The sequence below is a fragment of the Eretmochelys imbricata genome, chromosome 19, assembly GCF_965152235.1.
Source record: "Eretmochelys imbricata isolate rEreImb1 chromosome 19, rEreImb1.hap1, whole genome shotgun sequence".
Taxonomy (NCBI): Eukaryota; Metazoa; Chordata; order Testudines; family Cheloniidae; genus Eretmochelys; species Eretmochelys imbricata.
This window is the reverse complement of record NC_135590.1, coordinates 6064340-6085042: the sequence shown is the minus strand read 5'-3', so window position 1 is coordinate 6085042 and position 20703 is coordinate 6064340. Positions and strand designations below refer to the sequence as shown.

The following is a 20703-nucleotide window of genomic DNA, read 5'->3' as shown; positions in this document are numbered from 1 at the left end:
GCTGGTGTGGGGGAAGTGGGGGGGCATAGTCAGGGCAGGATCCTTCCGCTCTCCGGATGCATCTCGGCTCTGCCGTGCAGCGGAGATGCTGCTCACACGTCTCAGCCCGGGGTCACCCTGGGGATGCCCACAGACCCCCGCCCCCCCAGTGCTTCCTGTAAAGAAGCTGGTGGGAGCAGGCCGAAGTGTGTCTCGGCCTGCTGTCCGCTGAGCCGCTGCAGCGGGACCACTCCTGGGGCTAAGGCAGAGAGTCCCCCTGCAATGCGCCCCCCACCCTCCGTGGCTGGAGCCTGGGGCTCTCTCGCCGGCAGCACCGGCACCCCACGGCGGGAGCAGCAGGCTGTTACCCGGCAGCGCTCTGCTGAACTGTTGCACCGTTGGCGTGCAGGGGAACAGGAGCCACCGGAGTGGGCAGCACCGTAACCACCGCGGGGAGGCAGGAGGTGAACCCAGAACCTCGAACACCACAACACAGGCAGCTAGAGTTTCAGCTCTAGGAGCAGCTGTTAGCTGGCAGCAGTAGTAGGCCATTACCCTCTAACCGGCCAGCCACTAGAGCGGGATGTGATGCACACTTTGCCGAAGCTCATAACCGGATAGGGGAGGACGAGGTTCGTGCCTGGATCTGGACACCGGGACCAAGAGGAATTGCCCCTGCCTCCCGTCCCCCCAGCTCCTGTTCGCACTGACCACCTTCTCTCCTGTGCTTTCCCCGGCAGTGGAAGGTCAGTGGCTGGAGTGGGGCTCGTGGAGCCGGTGCTCGGTGTCGTGTTCCAATGGGACCCAGCAGCGCACGCGCAAATGCAGCGTCTCGGGCCACGGCTGGGCGGAGTGCAAAGGAGCCCACGCCGACGCCAGGGAGTGCACCAGCCCCAACTGCCCAAGTAAGGCTCACGCTCGCTCCTTACGCTGTGTGGGGGCAGGGGGCTTGGGCGCGGCGTGGCTGGGACAGGCCACGGGGAGGGCGTCAGAGCTCGGAGAAGCTGGGGACACCGTGCTGGGCGTTGCTTTGGTGCAGACTAGTCCACATGTGGCAGGTGCTGGCATGTTGGGGCCCAACCCCTGCACAGGGACTCTGGCGGGAGAGTAGGAGCACCTCTGGGTGGGTAAATGCCCCCTTTCGGTAGCTGGGTGTGAGCAGCGGTGCTGTGTTGGGGGGGGCCGCCTGCATTGCCCTGGGTGTGAGTGGAGGTGCTGTGTCGGGGGATCCCGTGCATCCTGGTGGGTGTGAGTGTCAGTGCCCTGTCGGGGGGGGTTCCCGTGCATCGTGGGGTGCGTGAGTGGCAGTGACACATTGGGGGTGGGGTCCCTGTGGGTCACTGTGGGTGTGAGCGGCGGTGCCGTGTTGGGGGGTCCCCAGGTGTCGCTGTGGGTGTGAGCAGCGGTGCCGCGTCAGGAGATCCCCATGCACTGCGGTGAGTGTGAGCGGCGTTGCTGGGGTGGGGGTATCCCCGTGTGTCGCTGTGGGTGTGAGCAGCGGTGCCGTGCCGGGGTGCAGGGATCCCCAGGCGTCACTGTGGGTGTGAGCGGTGGTGCCATGTTGGAGGATCCCCGGGCGTCGCAATGTGTGTGAGCAGCGGTGCCGTGCAGGGGTGGGGGGGGTCCATGTGTCCTCACGCTTGGCATGGTTTGCCCAGTGAGTGGGGGTTTGTTCACACTGAGCCGCCCCGCTGCTGATGTGCAGTGGGAGGAGCTGCCTGACCCTCTGTGCAGGGTGCCCTGTCTCCCGGATCCAGGTTTTTGCGGTGCTCGCTGTAGAATGGGCTCTGTCCTGCTCCCCGAGCCCGCTGCTGTCCTGGGTCTCTGATCCCGGTCTCAGCTGTTCTTTCGGGATCTCTGCATCCAGCAGCTCCGGCTGTCCCTCGTAGCCTGTGGCCACCGCAGCAGCTGGCATCTCTGCTCCATGGCAGGCCCTGGGCTGGGTCCCAGACTCGGCGTAAACACATTTAAACTGAGCCACAGACAGGGCCCGTGAACCCGTCTGCGGCACCAGCTGCGCTCCATGGGAACGCTAATCCCCAAGTAGTGGGGATGGAGCTGCCCGTCAGCAAGCGACGGTGACAGATGGGCCCCGGCTGCCTCTCCCCGCCACAGAGCTAATCGGTCAGCTTTTATGAGAGCTAAAGCAGAGGAGCAGGGGGACAGGGTACGTCCAGAGCTGGGGAGCACCCGTCTCCGTCTCCTGGGGGCTCCTGCTCGCTTGGTGATAGTTGTGGCTCCCCGCTGGGCTCGAGCGCTAGCCCCATGGCACGGCGGCATCGTGGGCCTGCCAGGGGTCCATGGCTCCCACGGGGGCGGGGGGTGGGAAGGGTCTGTGCGAGCGCTCGCGATGGCACTAGGAGCCCGCTGGCCCAGGTGCACGGACTCGGCACGTAGCTCTGGGAACGCGCCCATGCACGAGCATGCCCGGTAGCGTGGGGAGCTGAACATGTAGGCGTGAACCTTCACAACCGCCCAGAACCACTCGTGCGCGCGTGCAGCAGCAGCAGATGCCCTGACGAAGGGCCCCGTGGCTGGTCAGTTGCTGCCAGGACCAAGGACACATCCAAGGAGATGCTGGCCTGGCTCAGCGTGAGCCTCCAGGCTCCCGCGCAGAGAGGTTTAACCCTTAGCCGTGCCGCTAGCCGGGGGAGGTTTGCTGTCAGTCCAGCAGGCGGCCCCAAAGACCCAGGGTTCTCTCCCGCTTTCACGCTCGCGGTCTGCCTGCGTGTGCTTCAGTGCAGTCGGTACGTGCAAATGCAGCCTGGGCAAGTGTGCACAAGCGGGCACCAGTGCAGGGTGCAGCTGTCTCATAGGCTCACGTGCACCCCGAGCGGAGCCAAGGACCTTTCCCGGACCTTGGTGGCCCTTCGGTGCAGAGGATGGTCCTTTCCTGCCAGCCTGCACCTGACAGCCAGCGCGGGGTGAGCCGGTCTGTGAGAGTTGGCCCCGGGACAGGGGCGGGCAGGTCTCCTGACGATGCTCTTGGCTTGGCCTTGATCCTTCCCCCTATTCCCAGTCAGCCCCGGCCCCTTGGGTGGGTCCAGACAGGCCCTGTGCACCCAACGCTGGAGGGAGGGCAGGTGTTCGGCCCAGTGCAAAGCCAGGGCAGCCGCTGTCACGTGCCTGCTGACCTTTAAATGTCACTTGGCTGCCGTGAGCTGCATGGAAAGGTCGGGGGCGCCGGCTCCTGGCAGGTCACATGGCACATCCAGGCTGCTCGGAGGGGGGAGAGACAAGCCGGGGAGGGAGACCGGAGCCAAGCTGCTGAGCCCCACAAGGCTCCGAGATCGGCGGGCAGCGCTGCAAACCTGCCGCTCTGGGCCGCTCGAAGGCTGCACGCTCCGCCCCCTGGATCTGCGTGCCAGTGGCGAGGCCGGGCGGCGTGACCCAAAGCCTGGGGCGCTGGGCTAGGAGGCGGGAAGCCTGGCTTCGAAACCCACCCCCCTCGCTGAGAGTCCCAGGGTGCGTCGCTTCCCTGCTCCGCGCCTTGGTTTCCCCATCTGTGCAAGGCTGTCAGCGATACTGACCCACCATTGGCCGATGCCTCGAACCTCAGCGGCGTCTCCTTGGACTCTGCTGTGGCACCGGACCCTGACCCATTGGGGGTGGAGGTCCCCCCGGCCCTGCAGGGGTACAACCAATGGACTGAACCAGGGAGCATCAGGAGGAGAGGCAGGGGGGATGGGGAGCTGCATAGGTGGCTGGAGCCGGGCCCGCAGAGGGCGTCCTGGGGAGAGCAGGCAGGCTCTGACTGGGCTCCCCTGGATTGGCAGGTGTCACGGAGTGTGGGGGAGTCCAGGCCCTGCACCCCTCTGCCTGGGATTCACTGAGACTCTCAGCCAGCCAGTAAAACAGAAGGTTTATTGGACAACAGGAACACAGTCCAAAACAGAGCTTGTGGGTACACCCAGGACCCCTCAGTCAAGTCCTTCTGGGGGAGCAGGGAGCTTAGACCCCAGCCCTGGGGTTCCCTGCGTTCCACCACCCAGCCCCAAACTGAAACTAAACCCACCCAGCAGGTTCTCTGCTGCAGCCTCCGTCCACATTCCTGGGCAGAGGTGTTACCTCCCACTCCCCCTCCTGGCTCAGGTGACAGGCTCTCAGGTCTCCCATCCCCAGGGCACATTCCCAGGTCAACACTCCCCCCTCCCTGCTGAGTCACAGCAGGCAGAGGGTGGGAGCGTGGGTCTTGGGGCGCGGGGGTTTTGGGACTGAAAGGACAGGAATGCCGGGGGTGGTGCTAATTAGCCGAGGACACCCTGGGACACAAGGGGACATTTGTCTCGTTTGGTTGAAATGAAGCTGAAACGATTGATTAATGGGTTTAATAATCTGTAGAATATTTGATTAAAGTCATTATGGGCTGGTGCGGCCGTGTCCCAGTCTCTGGCAGTCCCTCTCGCTTGTCTGTCTGTCTGGTTCCTGCCCTGCCTGCATCAGGGCCCTAACATGCATCTCTTGCTCCCCCTCGCAGCCGACGGCAAGTGGGGCCCATGGAACCACTGGAGCTTGTGCTCCAAGACGTGCGACACGGGCTGGCAGAGACGTTTCCGGATGTGCCAGGGCACGGGCATGCAAGGTTACCCGTGCGAGGGCTCTGGAGAGGAGGTCAAGACGTGCAACGAGAAGAAGTGCCCAGGTACTTGGTGGAGAGTCTGCCGACCCCTGCTCAGCCTCCAGCCCGGCACGCGGGCTCCCCCTGCCTCGGGACCCAAGGACTCTGCCTCTCTCTGACCAGCTGGTGTGATGCCTTCCGTCCAGCCAGCTCCTCCTCCTTCTGTCCTGCCCTGACACCCAGCCAGCCCGTCCGTCTGTCCTTCCACCTGCCTGCGCTCCCTGTAGCCATCTGTCCTTCTACCTACCCACCTTCTGTCCATCCTTCCACCCGCCCTCTGTCCCTCCATCTGTCTGTCTGTCCTTCCACCCGCACGCTATCCCTCCATGCGTCTGTCCGTCCTTCCACCCGCCCGCTATCTTTCCACCTGTCCGTCTGTCCTTCCACCCACCCGCTGTCTCTGCATCCGTCCTTCCAGCCGCCCGCTGTCCGTCCAGCTCCCTCTCTCAAGCCTGTCCTCCCTCCACCCCACCAGCTGACCGGCCACATACCTGCTAGTCCTGCCCAGCAGGCACCCCCCTCCCCCCGCACCAGTCTAGTGGCCCATCCATGCAGAGCAGCCGTCCGGAGGCCCATCTCACCCTCGCATTCCCTTGGCAGCCTACCATGAAATGTGCAAGGACGAGTACGTCATGCTGATGACCTGGAAGAAGACGGCCGCTGGCGAGATCATCTACAACAAGTGCCCACCCAACGCCACCGGTGAGCGGCCGCGGCACCATCTCTGCCCCAGCTCCCACCTGGGCTGAGAGCCGAATGGGGAGGGGGGCCAGGCATGTGGGCTATGGGATTCACTTGCCAGCAGGCTCTTTTCTCTCATGACCCTGCCTGCTCCCCGGGACCCCCTTGCACTCCCCAGAACAAGCTGAGCTAAGGCTGCTGGCCCCTGAGTAATTCTGCTGCCTTCCTAGAAGAGCTGATTCCCCGGCCTGGCTTCCCCATGGCACCTTGTTGGGTGGGGTTTGGGTGGCTGCAGGCTGCTGCTAGGGCTGGGAGCTTGGGGGCAGGTGCTGGGACTTGGGGGAATCTGTGTGCGTTGGCTCTGGGGGGGGCTGCGGGCACTGGGGCTGGATGTGGGCCTGGGGGCTGTGGACACTGAGGCTGGAAGGCAGGGGCTGCTGGTGCACTGGGGAGCTGTGGGCACTGGGGGGCAGGGGCTGCAGGTGGTTGCTGGGGCTGGAGCTCGGCCTGGAAGGCTGTGGGCACTGGGGTTGAGGGGCAGGGGCTGAGGGCTGGAGCTGAGCCTGGGGCTGTGGGCTCTGGAGCTGGGGGGCAGGGGCTATGGGCACTGGGGCTGCGGGCTGGAGCTGGGCGTGGGGGCTGTGAGCACTGGGCACTGGGGCTGGGGGGCGGCGTGGGGGCAGGGGCTGGGGGCGCTCGGGCTGCACAGGCTGGGTGCTCCATGCTTCTTTTCCCCTCTTGTCTAGGATCCGCCAGCCGCCGGTGCCTGCTGAATGCCCACGGGGTGGCGTACTGGGGCGTGCCCAGCTTTGCCCGCTGCATCTCCCACGAGTACAGATACCTACATCTCTCAGTAGGTGCACGCTCTGGTGGGCCCACACGCTCTCTCCCCGCTCCTCTCTCGCCGGCGCCGTGCCGGGACGGCCTTGGCACTGCTGGCCGCGTTGCTTTGAGCCTCCCTTGCACAGGGACAGAGCGAGCCGCCCAGCCAGCCCCCTCCCCCCCGCTCTGCCCACTCTGCTGAGCGCCCCCCATGTGCCCTGTGCCGCCAGCCACCTGACTGCAGGGGCCATTTCCTTGAGGGGGCTCTTGTTTCTTGGCCGGTTGGGGGCTCCCAGGGCTTGCAGTGGGTTCGGGTGCCTGGGCCGTGGTTTGAAGTGGCTGGTCGGGGGGCGGCTTTGATCTGGCGTTCTCCAAAGGTGGGGATTGCTGCAGTCGTTGCTGCAGGAGAAGATGCCTCATTCCTCCTCCACGGGGTCAGTCCCGTCCCCTCGGTCGACCCCCCGGGCCAGCGTCCTAGGCCACGGGGCTCCCGCTGGGCCGATAGGTCCCTGGGCTGGGGCCGCTGATGCGCCGTCGGATCTGTCCTTCCTCCATTGGCTTCCAGTTCTCCCAGCCCTTGAGCCCCACTCCATCCTTGGGAGCCCCGCGCCCCAGCTGTCTCCATCCCCTGTGACCCGACCCTCCTCATCAGTCCCTCCAGCCCCTGGATCGCTGCTGTCTGCCCCCTTCCCTCCCCAGCCCCACAAGCTGCCCAAGAAGCCATTGCAGCTCAAGGCCACGGGGACTGACCCGCGACTCCAGTCTGGCCGCAATCCCGCTGGCTGGGCAGGACGCCGGGCTCGCCAGACCTTGCAGGCATGCCTGTCGCAATGGGCTCTGATCTCCTGGCCTTGTGTGGCTTTGCCGCGCACATTGGACCCGCCCATGCCCATTTCGTCCTCACCGTATGCCTTGTTAAAGGCAGAGAGGGGAGCCCCTGCAAAGCCAGCCTGCCCCCATGTCCAGTCCCTCCCCCTCCCCTTTCCCAGAGAGGGTGCGCTCAGAAACGGGCTGACCCTCGGGATTGGCAGACAAAAGCTCCCCCAGTACAGAGCAGCCAAGCAGCCCCTGACTCCCGCCAGCCAAATTGCTGCTTTGCATGAATATTTCATTGCAATGGAACCTAATTAACGTCCTTGCCCCTGGCTCCCTCCCCCGCCCACCCTGGGTTGGAGGAGGGGGCTGATGCTAATTATTCCTCTGTGTTGCCATCTTCCCCATTCTCGCTGTCTGTCCCGTTCCCTGGCAAGGCCAAGCGCTCTGATGAGGTAGATCAAGGAGCTGCTTTGATTAGCGTTATCCCCATTTGACACATGGGAAAACTGAGGCACAGGTTAGGGGTGTGACTCACCCTGAACAGTGACTCAATGGAGAAGCTGGACTAGGACCCAATGTTCCTGATTTCCTTGACCCCTACTCTAATCCACTGGCCCCACGCCCACCTTTGGGGGGCCACAGGGGCTCAGGGGCTGTGGTGTGGGGCCTGGAGAGGGGTTGGCTTGAGTATGGCACCTTCCTTCCCTGGGCCCTGCAATGGTGGCTCCTGGGATGGGGTGGGACACAGGGAACTTCCCCGGGACGGGCCATGTGTGGGGGGGGTGGGGCATGGGTAACCACCCTGATGGCTCCTGTGGATGTCTGTGCTATTCCCAGACAGAAATCCTGTCCGGCTGCTGCCTCAGGGTGGGTTGGGAGAGGGACCTGGGGAACCCCCTGCTGCTGGGTAATCTCCCCCCTCCCCCATCTCTGTCCCTCTGCATGGAAAGCTGCGGGAGCACCTGGCCAAGGGGCAGCGCATGCTGGCGGGCGAGGGCATGTCGCAGGTGGTGCGCAGCCTGCTGGAGCTGATGGCCCGCAGGACGTACTACAGCGGGGACCTGCTCTTCTCGGTGGAGATCCTGCGCAACGTCACCGACACCTTCAAGAGGGCCACCTACATCCCCTCCTCCGACGACGTGCAGGTACCGCCCGGCCAGCCCCTGCGAAGAGCCGGAGGCCCGGCCCAGGTCCCACGCGGGAGGCCGGGCCACCGTGGAAAGGCCAACGTGGGCTCTTTGCTGGCTGCCTTTCCCTGCCCTCTGTCTGGCACTGTTGTGGGGGGCTCACCCCTAGTGTCTTGGCATGACCCCTTTTGTGTCTGGCTCTGTGGTTTCTGTGCATTGGGGTCCCCCGTTCCCAGGCTGGCGCTGCCTGGCTGACAAGCAGCAGCCAAAGGTGGCCTGGATCCGAGCTGGTGGGGGGTGTAGATGCTCGGCATCCACCGGGAGGGTGGGGGGAGTTGGTGACCCTCGGCTGGGAGCAACCAAGGTGGGCCAGGAAGAATCCCAGCTGGAGCTGGGGGGTCCCGTCTGGGGGTGTGGGTGACAGGGCTGCCTGGACGTGCAGGTGTGGGTACTCTCAGGGCAGTTGAATTTCGAGGCTCCCGGACGCGCCCAGGGGAAGCCCCCTGTCCCATGCCCCCGAGCGTCGCAGAGCCACCCCCTCACGCCCCCTCTCCTCTCCTCCGCTCCCTGCAGCGTTTCTTCCAGGTGGTCAGCTACATGGTGGACTCAGAGAACAGAGACAAGTGGGAGGACGCCCAGCAGGTGAGCCGGCTGCTCAGGGACGGGCGCCAGCCGGCCAGGGAGGCAGGCGCTGGGCCGGCGCAGTGCAACTGTGGCTGTGACAGGCTCTCGACAGAGCGGGGGGCGGCATGGTGCCAATGCTGCCAGCCTAGCTTGTGGGGCTGCCCTTCCAGTGCCCTGCCCAGGCTAGAGGGGCGAGGAGGAGCCCCCGTCAGCAGATGGCTTCAGCCCCGTCTACAGGGCACCTGGTCTGGGAGCTTTTCTGGGGCCTCGTCTACGGCTGTGGGAGGTATTGGGCTGGCGGCTGCCTGCGGGGAGGGGTCTCTGGCTTGAGGTGCCCTGGGGAGGTGGGGCAGGCTGAGGGGGAGCTGTGGGCATATCTATGCAGGGGGTCCAGGCTTTGGCGGGGAGGGGAAGCCCATGGGCCGGGGTCTCTGAATAGCTATACGGAGGCGGGGGGGAGGAGTAGGTTGGCTCTGCCAGTGTCAACTTGGTGGCCCTGTGGAATTGGGGGAGCCCAGCTCCCTGCCTGTGGGTGGCTGGAGCCTCCTGGGCGGTCGGAGTGACCGGGGCGCACTGGAGCTGTGGGGGGCAGTTTCTGGCATGGCTGAGGGGGAAGTAGCTCTGGATGAAAGGGCTGGGGCTGTTGCCTGGGCAGGGAACCCCCTCCCCACAGCACCCCCCCTTCCCTTAAAGCTAAGCATGGCCTGGATCAGCGCTAGCTCCTGTTCTCCCCCCTCCCCCACGCTCTGGGAAGTTGGGGTGTCCCTGCAGATAATATGGGGGGGACCCTTTGGATGATTTGGGGGGGATGATTTGGGGGGACCCTTTGGAACTGTCCAGGTCCCATTCCCTGTCAGTGGGGGCAAGTGGCAAGGAGCTACCCTCCCTCCCCGCCATACCTGGGCCCCTGCGGTAGCCTCTCCCCCTCTGTGCCCGCAGGTGTCCCCCGGCTCCGTGCACCTCATGAAGGTGGTGGAAGATTTCATCCACCTGGTGGGGGATGCGCTGAAGGCCTTCCAGAGCTCCCTCGTGGTTACCGACAACCTGGGTGAGTGGCCAGGCTGGGGCGGGGCCTGGGGCTGCTTTATTCTGAGGGGGGCATGAGGGGTCCAGGCCAGTGCAGCGCTGGGCAGTGCAGCAGCAGAGAGGCTGGGAGCCTGGGGGCGTGGAGGTGTCAGGAGGCCCGTGGGCAGGGGCACCGGGGCATCCTGAGCTTGGCCAATGTGCCCAGGCAGGCGTGAGCTGGAAGTGACCCTTTCTCCCTGTCCCCGCCCTGGCAGTGATCAGCATCCAGAGAGAGCCCGTCTCGGCCGTCTCCAGCGACATCAACTTCCCCATGAAGGGGCGCCGGGGCATGAAGGACTGGGCCCGCCACTCGGAGGACAAGCTCTTCATCCCCAAGTCGGTGCTGAGCCTCTCCTCCTCTGGTAAGGCGGGGCCGGGGCCCCCGGGAGGAGAGCAGCAGGGGCTGCTATTTGTGCGTGTCTGTGTGTTTGTTCCCATGTGATTACGAGTGTGTGGGTTTGTGTGTGCACAGGGGTGAGGTCTGTGTTTGCATGCAGGTTTGCAAATGCATATGTGTGTCTGGCCCCAAGTGCATGTGCATGATGCAGGTGTCCTCGTTCATGTGTGGGCCCTGGAAGAGAGGCAGGCTGGGTAGCCAAGTGCACCCTGGGACACAGACATGGCTGGACTGGTGTGTGCTGGGGCGGGAGCTGGGGACGGCTGCTAAAAGCCCTTCCCCTTACCAGCACTTCACTGCTGCAGGTCGGCACCGTTAACCCCCTTTTACAGGTGGAGAAAGAGAGGCATGGAGCCGTTCAGCAACGTACCCTAGCAAGTCACAGCAGGGAGGGAGTAGAACCCAGGAGTCCTGGCTTCCATTCCCCCACTGTAACCTCTTCCTCTGGATGGAGCCACCTCCAACTGCCGGAGGGCAGGGGAAGGGGCCTGTCTGCATTCCCAGGCCATGAGGAAGGGTGCACATTGGAAAAGGGGGGCGCGTAACGACTTGCAGCCCTTTCCAGGAGGGCCAGCTGGGTCCCTGTCCCCAGGCTGGGGGCATGGGAGGAGCCGGACCCCAGGGACGGGTGCTGACCCCTGTTCACCGTGGCTCTGTCCCCTTCCCGTCTCTCTGCAGAAATGGACGAGTCATCGTACTTCGTGATCGGGGCCATCCTGTACCGCACTCTGGGGCTCATCTTACCTCCTCCCAGGTGGGTGGGTGGCTGGGGCGTAGGGACAGTAACCAGGGCTTCCAAATGGGGCAGGGGATGGTGGGGTCCCGAGTCACTTGTTACCTTGAAATGGAGCCATGGGAGGTGAGACAAGGCTGGGCCCTGCAGGGGGGCGATCCACAGCCGTGGGCCCTGATCTGTGACCCCACTGGAATTATTGCTGCATGTCCTGAGAGTGTGTGGGGAGAGGGGCTAGGGGGAAGAATCGAGCCCTGAGCAGATCTAGTTCCTGGATTCAGGATCAAGTGCGGGTAAGGGAGAGGGTGGACCCTATTGGGGCTGGGGGAATCGGCTGGGGGAGGGTACAAGACAGCACAGATGGTGCCATATGTGGGCAGAGGCTTTGGTTCCTAGAGGAGGTGGGTGCTGGAGGTGCGAGAGGGCAGCAGATGAGAGCAGGCACCTGTCTGGGTTTCTGTAACTTAGCATCCCCAGGCAGTGCCTTCCCGCAGTCCATGTCTTAGCCGGCTGCTGTACAAGAGATGCAAGGCGGGGAGCCAGTGCCTCTCAAACAAGGGTTCCTTCAACCTGCGTCTGCTGTCAGTAGCCGAAAACAGGAAGGAGAAAGAGAGAGAAGCAGCAGGTTTGTGTGGGAAGGGGAAAATTCAGGACTGAAATGTGGGGCAGCCGAGAGGGCTGTATGTGCTCATGGGCACGTGCGTGTGTGTATATACACACGCACTTCACCCGTGCACAAACAAAACTGCACCTGTGCACACCCTCCACCCCTACCTACAGAAGAGCTGTGTGTATCCACACACACACACGCACAATCAAGGAGTCGTACATTCATACACAATGCCCAGCTACAAGGAAAACCAAACCCAGTGGTGTATATGCTGCAGCATGGTGAGTGGATTGGGAAACGTGCTTTAGAGGGCTGGGGTCCCGGAGCTTGACCTGTTTAGCCTAACCCCGAGAATGGGAATGGGCGGCTCAGTCGCAGTCTGGAGGTACCTCCGCGGGGAGCCGAAATTTGATAATGGGCCCTTCAGTCTAGCAGACAAAGATCCAACAAGGTCCAATGGCTGGAAGCTGAAGCGAGACAAATTCCGGCTGGAAAGCAGTGAGGGTAATTAACGACTTACCCAGGCTGGTGGTGTATTCTCCATCCTTGGCAATTTTTAAATCAAGCTGGGAAGTTTTTCTAAAACGTACGGTCTAGATCAAACAGGAATTAAAGTCAGGGTAGTCCCATGGCCTGGGTTACGGCAGAGGTCAGGTCCCTTCACTACTTACCATTTATACATCCTGTGTGTAAGGAGACGACTTCAATAGCACAGATATAGGTGTGAGGTTTTTTTGTAGGAGTGGGTGGGTGAAATTCTGTGGCCTGCGTTGTGCAGGAGGTCAGACTAGATGATCATAATGGTCCCTTCTGACCTAAATATCTATGAGATGCACACTCAGATCATACAACGTGGTGTTGTCTGGACGAAGACAGTCCTGTAACGCTGTGTGCACACACGCTCACACACACGCGCATGTGACCAACAGCAGGACGTGCCAGCCCCCAGAGAGCCCTGTCCTGACACCTGTACCGCCCTGCACTGTGTCCTGGCTCCAGCCCGTTCCCTTGTCTCCACAGGAGCCCCTTGGCCGTCACGTCCCGAGTGCTCACCGTGACCGTCCGCCCGCTGACCAAGCCCACGGAGCCCCTGATCTCAGTGGAGCTGTCCCACATGCTCAATGTAAGTGCTGTGCATTCCGAGGGGGGGCTCAGCCGTCCGCCGGGCCCCATCGTGAGGGGAGAGAAATGTTCACCCGTCGCCCACCCCTGCATGCCCTGCTATTGTGGGCACCTGCTCCACCCACAGCCTTCCTGCTGTCCCAGTCCTGTGTGCCCGCCCCTCCTCTCAGCAGTGCAAGTGCTCTGCCATCCAGACCCATACCACCGGCTATTCCGGTCCTCAGTGCCCCTCAGTCCCCACCCACAGAGGCTGGCTTGACCTTGGGCGAGTGGGGCGCAGGCCGGAGCTGCTGCCGCTTGCCCTAGCTGGGGCCTGCGGAGGAAGTCTCCATGGCCACGTGTTACCAGTCTGCCTGGCTTCAATGCTGCTGTGACACCAGACGCCGCGGCCCCTGCTGGTGCCCTCCCTTGTGCCACTCTCTAGGGGCCCGTGCTGTGGCGGGCAGGTAGTCATGAGGCTAGCGGGGGCAGCAGGCCTTGCTCAGATCGGAGAGCGCCTCCCACCCGCCATGGCCAGAGCCAGGGAGGGGCAGGTGAGAGTGGGGGCAGGGAGAGAAGGGGCATCCCTGTCCCAGCCCCGGGTCTCTGCTAACCCAGCTCTGTCTGTCTGCAGGGCACCTCGCACCCACAGTGCGTCACCTGGGACTACTCCAAAGCGTGAGTGCAGCTCTGGGCCTGGCCTGTCTCTCGGGGGGCTCCCTGGATGGCGGCGGGGTCTCAAAGGGTCTCTCCAGCCCCTGGCAGGCCCTTGCACCAGGACCTGAGCCTGGTCCCCTGCAGGGTCAGGAGCTGGCACCCACCTGCCTTTCCTGGGTAGCTGAGGGCTCAGTGCCGGAGGCCGGGCTCTCTGCAGGGCGTTCACTACACACCGTCCTCCCGCCGCTGAACGCGGGAGATGGACGCACGTCCGGGGTGGTGAGAGCCAGCCACCTCCCCTCCCTGCAGTGTCAGCCAAGCCGCGCGCAATCGACAGGAAACGGCGGGTGACGTGGAGAGGGCAGGCTCCCCGCCCCCCTGCTGCTGCAAACCTTCCCCGACCCCCCTACGCCACACGCTGCCAGGGCCCCCAGGCGCCCCACAGGCACTGCCCACCCACCTTGGCTGCTGAGCCCCGTACAGAGAGGGCAGGTTGACTGGACAGGACCAGGGACTGTGAGAGGGGGGTCGTGGGTGAGCCAGGCGAGCCTGTGGTTTCTTGGCAGGAGGAGAGGAGGATGAGAAGGGGACCCCCACGCTTGGAGGGTTAACGGGGTGTAAATCCCTCCGCTGCTCTGGTTCCTTCCCCACCGCAACCTCATTGGCGTTTGGGGATGTCAGGGTTCGCTCCCCACTCTGAACTCTGGGGTACAGATATGGGGACCCGCATGAAAGACCCTCTAAGCTTATTTCTACCAGCTTAGGTTAAAAACTTCCCCAAGGCACAAATCCTGTCTTGTCCTTGGATGGGTACTGCCACCACCACCAAGTAAGTTAGACAAAGATTCAGGAAAAGGACCACTTGGAATTCCTGTTTCCCTAAAATATCCCCCCAAACCCCTTCACCCCCTTTCCTGGGGAGGCTTGAAAATAATCTACCAACCAAATACGTAAACCAGGTGAGCACAGACCAGACCCTTGGGTTTTTAGGACACTAAAAACCCCAATCAGATTCTTAAAAAGAGAACATTATTATAAAAAAAAAAGTAAAAGAAGCACCTCGGCAAAATCAGGATGGAAGGTACCTTTACAGGGTAATCAGATTCAAAACACAGAGGATTCCCCTCTAGTCAAAACTATAGAGTTACAAAAAACAGTGATAACCCTCCCTCTAGCACAGGGAAAATTCACAAGCTAAAACAAAAGATACTCTAACGCATTTCGTTGCTATTATTTACTATTTCTGTAAGTTTAGATGTATCATTCAGTAGGAGTTAGATTACTTGCTTGGTCTCTCTCTTTGTCTCCGAAGAGAACTCAAAGAAGAACCTTCCCCCACAAATTTGAAAGTATCTTCTTCCCTTATTGGTCCTTTTGGTCAGGTGCCAACCGGGTTATCTGAGCTTCTTCACCCTTTACAAGTAAAGGAGGGATTTTATGCTACCCTTAGCTGTAGGTTTATGACAGGAGGGGACTGGCCATTGGCTGGAGGGAGCCAGTGAGCCAGATGTGGGGGGCAGAGCAAAGCTCCCCATCTTGTTATCCTTGGCGCCCGGGTTATTATACAGCAAGGCGAGATCAAACGGGCTCCTCTCCCTGTCCTGGCTGGGCAGTCACGTCCGCATTTAAAGGGCGAGGAGACTGGAACAAGGCCAAGCCCCCTGTGGCCATGGGTTAATTTTGCTAACACCAGTATTGATTAGCACCCGCTTGCAGCCGGAGATTGGTACCTGCAGCTTGCCAGACGCAGTTTGTTAGCGATGGGCTGGAGCAGAGAGCCAGGGCCGGGCGGCGCTCAGGAGGGAGAGCGATAAAGTGGGGCAGATTGCCGTGGCATGGGGGAGACGGGGAGGGGGAGCCAGCGGCCTCCATTGGTCCTGGCCGTGCACTCTGATGGCAGTGCTGCCTGAGCTGGGGGCCAGTGGGGCCGTACCAAGGGGGGGGGGAGTTGCTCCTGGCCTTAGCACCTCGTTATTGTCTGCCCCTTTCTGTCCCTGAGGGGAGTTCGGTGGCCTGCGTGGCAGGGGGTCGGGCGGGATGATCCCAGGGGTCCCTTCTGGCCCTCGCTAACTCTGGGTCTAGCCAAGCGCAGCCTCCCGGCCCTGCAGCCTCCCTTCGGGTTGCCAGAGCAACCTCGCTGCAACGCTGTCAGCCTTGGCAAGTCGCAGCAGCCACGGCTCACGCTCCATCGCAGGGAGCAGGTATCGCTGGCATCTCTGAAGTGATGGGCCGGCACCTTCGCTAGTGAACACCCAGGAAGGGCTCTCCAATGCCCGGAGTGGGTAGTTGCCAACCCCTTGATGTGGCGGGGGGCTGGGCAGTCAGTGGGGCAGGAACCTTGGCACCAGCTCAGAAGGGGCACCAAGGCCCACAACCTGCTCTAGCTGCAGGGAGATCCCACAGCTCCGGCTGCCTGCAGTCCCTTCCGGGAGCAGTAATGAGGGGCCCATTGCTGCAGGCTTCCAGGCCGGGATGCCTGCCTGGAGGAGGGTAAAATCTTCCCCAGCCATAGCCATGGTAGCGCTTGGCGCCCGGGTGCCTCTTAAACCAGCAGCCCTGGGTAGCTCTGAATTCAGCTCCCCCAGCCCTGAACCCCCCGTTACCGCAAGGCAGTGCTGTGTACTCTGCAGAGCGAGGGGCAGTGGGGCCCAGGGCCTGTCCATGATGCCTGCTGTCACAGAGGCTGGTCCCCAGAGGAGCTGGGCACCCGGCATGCCAGTAGAAGCGAACGGGCACTGCAGGCACCTGGCACCTCTGCAAACGCCAGCCGTGGGTTCTGGGCTGTAAATGCTCATCCCTGTTAGGGAATGGGGTGCAGCCATTGGGACAGGGTGAGCCTGGGGGCTCCAGCCCTGGGCACCGGTGGCGTTGGGCTCACGGTGCCCCTCACGGCTGGTTTCGCACGCCCAGATGCAGGGCTTCGCACACCCGCCCGACACATGGGCCCGCGGGCCCTTGGTGTCCTGTGTTTCAAAGTTGATGCTATCGCACATTTCTGCCGGGGCTCCAGGGCGTGTCCCGGTCAGCAGGAGACCCTGTGGAATGGCCCCTCCCGGCAGAGTAGGGTTTGCAGGAAGGTGGGTACGTTCAAAATGTATCCGCCAGAAACAGCCCCCCCTCCCCCTCCCGGCAATCGCACCAGCGCTCCTGAGCCCGTGACTGGCACCGGCAACACACGCAGGGCAGGAACGTGGGTAGGGTGGGCAGGCTCCTAGACCCAGACAGCGGGGAAAGGGCCTGGTACAGCTGGCTCCATTCCCTCCCATTTCCTTTCCAAACAGCAGAGCAAGTGCAGGGGGCGGGGGAGAGAGGGAGCCGAAGTGGGGGTGAAGAGGCATCTCCCAGCTGGCTGCATCGGTGGCTGGCTGACTCAGCACAGGGTGCCCCACCCGCTTCAGTTAATGCCAGGAGCCCCCGGCCCGCGGGGGGGACAGTGCCGGCTCTGCCGTTGGTTAAAGTAACCAGAACGGGCGAGCGTTGCTCAGGCCACAGTTGGGATTTCCAGGGGTGAACTCCAGGCTGATTGGGGGCGGAGGGGTGTCCCCAGCTGGCTGGGAGTGGCAGCTTTGCATACCTTTGTGCGCACACCTCTGACCTTGCACGCAGCCAGCCACGTGTCTGTGAGCCCGTGCGTGCAGGGAATCGTGCCCTGTATCACACGCGTGCGCAGCCTCGCAGGTGTGCTCTTCCGTGTGCAGTTGCCCACACACACGCTGTAATGCCTTGTTGCACGGGTGCTCCCCCTCCTGGGCGGCGTCACTCAGGGCTCAGCTGCCTGGATCCTGGCCTGGCTCATTTAATTCCCCTCTGTTCTCGTTAGCTTTCAATACATGTGGGTTGAACAAAAAAAAGCCCAAAGCCAGGTGGGGTATGGAAGAGCCCAGGGGTGAGAGCTGGCTCTGACCCCTGCCTGGCTTCCATCCACTCTTCCTGGGACAGGGCTCCCCTCCCTTCCTCGCTGGAGTTTAACCGCCGACCCCAGCCAGCAACCTGAGCCTTCAGATTAAATCAGACCTGTGTGCAGTGTTCAGCTCCCCCAGGGATCATCATCTGGGGGGGGGCGGGGAAGAGCGGGAGGGGGATGGAGCTGAGCTGGCTTTCGTCAGCGCAGCCCGGGGCAAGGAGGGGGGAAGGGCAGGGTTTTGCCCCAGCATCTGGGTCACGAGCGAAAGCAGCCGCCCAGACAGTGCCCTGGTGCCGCTCAGACAAAACCCCCCCGCGGGACCCAATGCGGCCGTCGGGTGGGCAGCGCCAGCGAAGGGTTAAGTCGGCACAGGAGCCGAGGGGCTGGGGGCGCTCTGTGTGTTTGATCATTTTAAATCACTCTCTCTCCTGCTCTCCCATTCCATTAATCAGGGATGCTGGCTCTGGAAACTGGGACACTGAGAGCTGCCAAACGCTGGAGACCCTCCCGGCTCACACCAAATGCCTGTGTAGCCACCTGTCCACCTACGCCGTGCTTGCCCAGCTGCCCAAGGACCTGGTAGGTGACGCCAGCCCAGCGCCCTCAAATTTCCCTTCTTGTCTTTGGCTGGCGCGGGGCCTGGGCTGAACGGGAACCGGCAGCCAGAGCCGGGTGGGATTGCAGGGTCGGGAACGCCAGCTGGGTTGTGTGCGGAGGGGGGTCTGATCGTAGGGGGTGGTCCCGAAGCATCGCAGGGACAGTGCCATGCTGGGAGGTGGGACCCAGCGCGGATCTCTGGGGCTCTGTAACAATAACCCCTCCCTGCTTGGAGAGTGCGGCTGGGACGTGCACAAACTCCACCAGCCATCCCCACCCCAGTGGGAGGATGGTGGTGGCTTTTTGATGCTGGAGTGGGGAGGAGGGGGCGGTGCTGTCTGCCAGGGCCTGCGGGAGGCTCTGGGGAGAGCTGATGCTCTGGCTGGAGATGGGATAAGATGGGGGGGTCCCCCGTTGCTCATGACAGGCTGGAATCGTGCATGAGGGAAGAGCTTGGGAAGGGGACAGCTGCTGCTTGTGCTGGGCCCCCCGGGATGCCCCCTGTGCCATCCCGCTGCCTCTTCTCCACTGAGCCTTTCCTGTTCCCTTCTCTCCTGCTGCTGTTCTCACATTCCCCGGCTCTGGCTCTCTCCCTGCGCCAGGAGCTGGTGGAGAATCTGGGCCTGGGCTCGGTGCTCCTCGCAGGCCCCCGCCTGTCCCCAGCCCGCGCCGCTTTATCCCATGCTGAGAGCAATGGGCCCAAGCTGGGTGGCACCCAGGAACCCACTGGGGGCGGGTGGGGGTGGCACCAACAAAGGGCACCTGTTGCGGCTCAGCCTCCCCCCAGGGTTGTGGGTGCAGGGGCTGGGAGAGGGGTGCATTCTGGCCCTGTCTTCTCCTAGGGTAATGGGCAAATGGTAGTGGGGGCAGGGCATTTTGGCCCTGTTGTCTCCTGGGGTTATGGGTACGGGGGGCAGGAGGGCAGAACAGGGCATTTTGGCCTTGAACTCCCCGAGGGTTGTGGATAAAGGGTAGAGGGCAGGGCATTGTGTCCCTGTTCTCCCGGGGTTATGGGTACGGGGGTGGGGGCAGGGCATTGTGTCTCTGTCCTCCCCCAGGATTATGGGTATGCGGGAGGTGGGGGGCATTTTGGCACGAACTCCTCTGGGGTTATGGGTACAGGGTGGGGAGACAGGGCATTGTGTCCCTGTCTTCCCCTGGGGCTATGGGTACAGGGTAGGGGATGCTTTATGGGTCCCGGTCCTGTGGAGGTGGTGGGTCTGGATCAGCCCACCACTGTTGGGCCGTGCTTCTGCTCCGATGGCTTTGCTAGCCCTAGAGCCAGGTGCTGTCTCTCAGTCTGAGGCCCCGAACGTTGAACTCTCTCCTTTGCCTTGCCGGCTGAGCGTGAGCCCTGGCACAGAGGTGCGAGCCCAGGGGCGGGACAGGACACCGGGGCACTGGAATTCACACCAAGGGGCATTGCCCTGTCGCTGCGGAGAGGCCGGCAGTGGTGAGGGCCATAGCGAGAGGGGGACCAGCTATGCTGAAGGGGTCCCATGCCCAGCTGCGTGGAGGTTTCCCGTCATGCAAAGCCCAGCCTCCCCCCACCCTCCCATGAATAGACCCCCTTGGCACAGGGGCAGCTGTGCAGAGAGTGGGGAAGTGCCCCACTCTTCCCCCCCCCAACTCCTCTGGTCTCCCCTCGGAGCCCCCCCGCACTGCAGCGTGTGGTGAGATCAGAGCTCTGCACCAGTCACAGGCAGGCTGCCTGGTGGGATTTATAAGGCTCATTAGCAGGTCTTCCAGGCGGTAACGTGTGAGGAGGGGAGGGGTGGGTGGGAGGGGATGTGAACTGAGCCATCTTGCCTCATGTCTGGGAGGCCCGCTCCCCCCTCCAGCGCTCACAGACGGGGCGGTCTCCCTCCCCCCCGCCCCCCGAAGCCGAGCGCCACCCAGCTCCCTGCGGCCGCTCTGGGCCATTGGTATTCTGGGAGCGTGCCCGGTTGGCAGGGCGATGGAGAGGTGCCCCCAGGAACGCGCCTGGGCAGCCCAGAGGCTGCGGTCAAGCCCCTCTCCCCGAAGCCCCAGCGTGCGGGAAGCCGGTGGGCCCCTGGGGCTGGGGAGCGGTGGGCAGAGAGGCCTGGTGCTGTAGGCCTTGGGCTCTGCCCCATTCACTGGGGGAGGAGCTTTTCAGGTGTGTGATGGGCACATTGGGCTTTCCCGGGGTTGGGGTGGGGAGGGAGCAGCCTCCGGGACCCCAGGGACACTGGCTGTGCGCGAGTGATACAGCCCTGGGGCAGTGCGGACACTGTGGCAGCAACGAACCCATCCTTCCCCCCCGTGCTGGGCAGCTCCATCCCCTGTTGCTCAGGGGCGCTCCCTCCTTCCAGCCTCTGAGCCTGGCTCCGGCGGGACGCCTCCCCCCTCCCCGTTTTCAGCACCTCTCTCCCTCTTTCCTCCCGGGCAGGCCATGGACTCCTCAGGCACTCCCTCCGTCCCGCTCATGATCGGCTGCGCTGTCTCCTGTATGGCCCTGCTGACCCTGCTGGTGATCTATGCCACCTTCTGGAGGTAGGTCGGCCCCATCCCCGGACCCTTCTCCCTCTGTTCTTCCGCACCAGCCCAGAGGCCGGGGCATTGCCAGCAGGAGGGGACAGCCACTGGGTGGCTGGGGGGAACGGTTGACAGCTTTTTGTTTGGTGGAAGCCGGCTGGGCTGGGAGCACTGAAGCAGTGTCAGTCTCCGAGCTTGTGTCAAGGTTTTCTACAGTGGCCGAGTCAGCTATAACCTGCCAGGACGTGGAGCCGAGCATCGCCCCAGGCATCCTGGGGGAGACGGTCAAATCGGCCGAGGGGCCAGAACAAGTGGAAAGGAGATGGGCGATAATAGAGAGAACGTCATGGTGCCCTATGAACGGGGGGGGCCCGTCCTTGCCCCGTTGGCTCCCAAGGGACTGAGCAGAAACAGAACAAGGCCCAGAGATGGGTGCCAGCAAGGACCAGGGCAGTGCTCCTCGAGCAGGGCCCTGC

The 20703-nt window shown here is 63.0% G+C and overlaps 1 protein-coding gene across 1 annotated transcript in view; it reads left to right on the top strand.

The window, feature by feature from the left end:
• Positions 1-20703, top strand: part of ADGRB2 (adhesion G protein-coupled receptor B2) — a 73509-nt gene that overhangs the window by 28875 nt on the left and 23931 nt on the right. Inside the window, exons 5-17 of the mRNA XM_077837736.1 lie at positions 720-884; positions 4457-4621; positions 5198-5299; positions 6025-6131; positions 7867-8061; positions 8617-8685; positions 9607-9715; positions 9948-10094; positions 10808-10883; positions 12493-12595; positions 13208-13251; positions 17587-17713; positions 20142-20245. Of these exons, the coding sequence (XP_077693862.1) occupies positions 720-884; positions 4457-4621; positions 5198-5299; positions 6025-6131; positions 7867-8061; positions 8617-8685; positions 9607-9715; positions 9948-10094; positions 10808-10883; positions 12493-12595; positions 13208-13251; positions 17587-17713; positions 20142-20245 (1513 nt within the window). The remainder of the gene's footprint in view (positions 1-719; positions 885-4456; positions 4622-5197; positions 5300-6024; positions 6132-7866; positions 8062-8616; positions 8686-9606; positions 9716-9947; positions 10095-10807; positions 10884-12492; positions 12596-13207; positions 13252-17586; positions 17714-20141; positions 20246-20703) is intronic.